General features: G+C 37.9%; 1 protein-coding gene across 1 annotated transcript; it reads right to left on the bottom strand.

Annotated features, from left to right (window-relative positions):
- Positions 1–1,785: 1,785 nt before the first annotated feature.
- Positions 1,786–3,111, bottom strand: LOTGIDRAFT_69072 (hypothetical protein; the record flags this gene model as incomplete). Its single annotated transcript, XM_009059354.1, has 4 exons — positions 1,786–1,839; positions 2,149–2,213; positions 2,381–2,429; positions 2,929–3,111. Coding segments are annotated over 4 exons (351 nt in total), but the record flags the coding sequence as incomplete, so codon positions are not given.
- Positions 3,112–4,525: the final 1,414 nt, after the last annotated feature.

The raw sequence follows: 4,525 nt of genomic DNA, 5'->3' as shown, positions 1-4,525 counted from the left end.
TGTTTCACAATCGAAGGAGATCTCCTTACTATAAAGCCACACCCTAAAACAAAATGAAAAAATAATTTGTAATTATTGGTATAGAAACTTATGATGCTATTTTATGAAACTGGTTGCCTAAGTAACCTCAATATGCAATTGGAGGAAACAGCTTAGTCATATTGTACTAAAAAATAAAACACATGCATGTCTAGAGTCAGACAGATGGTAGTATAGTAATGTAGTGGACTTGTCAAACGAGAAGTATCATCAGGTGTTTTTAAAAGAGTAAGCATGGTCACCTGTCACTATTTAATACATCAAAATCATTTGTCACATTTAAGAGTTGACATGTTTACTTAAATTTAACACACCACAATAAATGTTCAAAAGTCAATATGACTCCCCAATGTCACAATAATCATGCAGTGAAATCTAGCATCTCTAGATAACCATCAACATCCTGTTGTGGGCATGCATCAATGAATAGTCACTAATGGTAAGGCAATATTGAGGGTGAGACTAATCACCCTAATGTACACTATACTGTAGGTGTGCCTAAACACTGTAATGTGAACAGACATGGGGTCAAAAATTACAAAAAAATACTCACCCCAAAGTATATGTACAAACAATCACGGAGACATGATTTTAATGAACACTATTTTCACTAGTGGTACGACTGCGTGGAGTTGCGTCTGCTGGGACGTCAAAATCGTCAACCTTATCTCTTGGTTTCCCGCTTCCAAATATACTAGAGTTGCGTTCTGTATGGGCTATATCAGCCACCGGGTCTGGTTTACTTCGCGGTAATAATTTTAGTTTTGGGCGCTGTGCTGCCGATTCTGAAATTGAAGAGAAAAGGTAAGGATCGAGGCTATTGATTTTTGAATCCGACATTTCAAATTGAGACTAAAGATCTTGTACCACTATCATTGAGAAGACACGAAAAATCCCAAAATCCTGGCACTATTTGATAGAAAATGTTTCAAAGATCAAAATGGCAGTCTTTCACTTTGGAGATCTAATTAGACATGACTGGTAAATACAGGTACATCAATCACTTCATATAGCAATTTCTTATTGGTTAAAAATGAAATGAAATGAATGGAGTTTTACGTCCTACTTTTCTGCATCATGTGGGCTAATGAAGGCGGCATAAGCCTGCTCTTTTCAACTGTTGAGGGATCTTTAAAGTGCACAGCCTGTGGCACACAGGGCCTCTGTTTATTGTCCCATCCTAACGATTAGACGCTTTTTCCATGTCAGCCCCTCTTACCTGCATTACTGACAGGGGGAAACTGGTTAAAAACGAAGAAGGACCTGTAACATACCTGGAGAAGCTTCCTGTAGCTCAGGATCATTATGACTATCTCTACGGGGCCTGGAATCTCGTCCTCTTCCCCCACCCCCATATCTTCCACCATCATATCTATCATCACCCCTATCATACCCCCCACGGCCTCCACGCCCACCGCGGTACCCTCCTCTAGCACCACCAAAGTTATCATGATCCCTATTATCATAACCCCCTCTTCCACCTCGACTTCCTCCGGGACCCCCACGGCTTTGGAATCCTGCAAAAAAAAAAATTCAAACTATTTCAAATGAAATTTCAAGGACTTTTAAGAGGAATTCAAAATTTTCAAATCTAACCATGCAGTACTCGTAATTCTGAAGACAATTTACAAACATTCAAAACTCAAACCAACCCCCAAAAGGGTCGAATGATGGCCTTTAATTTGAATAAAGACATCAGAGCATAAAGCCAATCAAAATTCACTGACCTCCACGACCTCTATTATTGTCTTTTCTACGCCCCTCAGCGACATCAACTCGTAAATTTTTATCTTCCAGTAACTGAAAATAACAAGAGTAATAATACACAATACCTTTAGGAATGTCAAATTGACTAAGTCAATAACCAAACTGACAGTGGATTAGTTCAGTTTATCAATAGTCGACCCAGCTGTAAATGGGTACAGATAATCTGGGAACGATCAATGCAAAGAGTTTTGGCCACAGATCAGCTGGTAGAAAGGATCCTTAACTGTGAACCTAAGTTATTATCCTTGTAAAATATAGAATTTCTTTTTCTTTCTTTCTTAGGCACTTTGGGCATATTTCATATGGGCATATCAAAATGGATTGGTTTAAAAAGATACTTACAGCACCATCATAAGTTAAAGCTTCTTTCAAAGACTCAATATCATCAAATTCTACGTAGGCAAAACCTGGAAAAACAAAAGCGTGAAAGGTTTGTTTAAAAAAGAAAATAAGAGACTTATTTCTCTACATCTTGACATCCAATTTAAAATATTTCACGACCAAGCCTTAAAAGAATCTGGATAAAATAAGACTGTACCTAAAACATTCTAAAGAAGTAAAAATTTGATGGTACCTTTAAATTCATCTGTATCTCTATCTCTAACCAATCTCACACTGTGTACCTAGTAAACAAAATATATTCTTTTATTATTACCGGTATCAATTGTATAGTGATATAGAAAATTAAGCCATAAGACTTTCTTTTTGTCGAAGACTCTGATTGGCTGCATTAGCTAGCGAACCATCCCAATCAAATCGCTGCATTCCGTGATACAAGAAATGAAGGGAATGGAGTTTTACCTCCTACTTTTCTGCACCATGCTGATGTGATACAAGAAAGGTAGCTATTGCAGTCAAGGCATTAGATGGAGTTTTTAATGACCAGACATAGTGAAGATGGCCACAGACAAAGCTAGTGTTTATAAATCTTCTGTCGAGACTCTGATTGGCTGTATTCACTGGCATACAATCATATCAAATTGCTACCTTTACAAATTTCTGTGATATAAGAACGGTGTCTATTGCAGTCAAGGTATAGGATGAAGTTGGTAATAGCTTGACATTGTGAAGATGAAGTTTATAATAGATTGGCATTGTGAAGATGAGGAGGATCACACTTACTTTTAAATCTCTGAATATCTCTTCTAGATCCATTTGTACCACGCCACGGGGCAAGTTTCCTATATAGCAAGTATAGGGTGGCTCAGTGGGAAGGGGTTTCTTACCCCCTCGGCTACCACCCCCATAACCTCCGTCTCTGTATCCGCCACTTCTGCCTCCACCCCCACCGTAACCTCGGTCATTTCTTCCTCCACCATAGCCTCTATTGAACGACCTATCATCTCTGAAATATAGATCAAAATAGATAATCAGAATTCGGTTTGCATGGCATTTCTTCAAAAGCATTCATATATAGACACGTGGAGTGGAATATTGATGAAAATCTCAAAACAAGTGCAAAAATGTGTGATGTTTATTATCTAAAAGACGCTTTCATTTTTCTAATCCAAGACATTGGAAAAGTTTTCGTTAAATGACTTGCATAAGCTTACTTACTTTACTCAACACAAAGTTATTCTATTCTAAGACTATCAGTATTATTTCAAAACTGAAGGTAGTATTAAGAGTGAGGAAGTTCATAATAACTCCTAGGTAAAGCACTGGCTGAGGTCAGTAGAAGTAGTGATAGATCTAATCCATAGTGACAAATTAGCAACCAAATTGCTAGGTAATGAGTAATACATACACTAAATTTTTAGAGCAGATTCTTCTAATAAAATAATTTAGATGAAATAAAATCGCTCAATAGCAGGCCCTCATTTAAGTTTGGAATATGGAAACAACTACATAATCCATAATACCAACAATCAACAAATAAAGGGGCCAATCAATGCCAAGCATTGGATGAGCATATCTGAGCGAACGCACGTTTTTTAATCAACCGGGCCAGCTTGCACGGTCGTGTGCTACCATCGGTCTAGAATATGGGCATCACATTTGGTGCAAAAGGTACTCAGATTCTTCGGGAAGATCTGTACAAAAGAATTAATGTGAAAAAATGCCTCACCCGTCATTTCCACCTCTATTTTTGTCGCCGAATCCTCGATTTTCTTGTTCATAGTCCGCCATATTGAAATGGTAAAGAGTTCCGGTGACGCATGCGTAGTGTAATGTAATCATCCAAAATGGTAGTGGAACACATGGCGAATAAAAATATTTTAAATAACAAAGTTGATGACTCGGTCCTTAAACTATTCTGGTCCTTGTCAGAAGGTCACGACGAAGATCGAGTCAAGGCATCAAATGAACTCGTAGAACATTTGTCTCAGAAGCAAGGCAGTGATGAGGTAAGAAAGATAACATGATAAGATTTGATGGTTTTTTAAGGGGGGGGGGGGGGGGGGGGGAGGTTCTTTAAACAATACAAAAGCCCATATCAGAACCATCAATAATAGTGTCAATGTCCCACAAATCTTGAAATCTATGGTACTTGCTCATAGTGGTTAAACAATATTTCTTTCTTATACCGGTAATATATAAATATCTTTCTTTTATTTTTCAGGAGAATGAGGAACTTTGCCAGCCATTGCACTATTCAGTAGAACGTTTAGTAAAAGGATTATCCTCTAGTAGAAAATGGGCGCGAGTAGGGTATTCCCTGGCCTTGACCAAGTTGTTAAGGGATTTCCCGATTCTATCAGTGAAACATGTGATGACT

This window comes from Lottia gigantea (assembly GCF_000327385.1).
Source record: "Lottia gigantea unplaced genomic scaffold LOTGIsca_39, whole genome shotgun sequence".
Taxonomy (NCBI): domain Eukaryota; kingdom Metazoa; phylum Mollusca; class Gastropoda; family Lottiidae; genus Lottia; species Lottia gigantea.
Note: the sequence above shows the minus strand (reverse complement) of the source record. Positions and strands in the feature narration are given on the sequence as shown.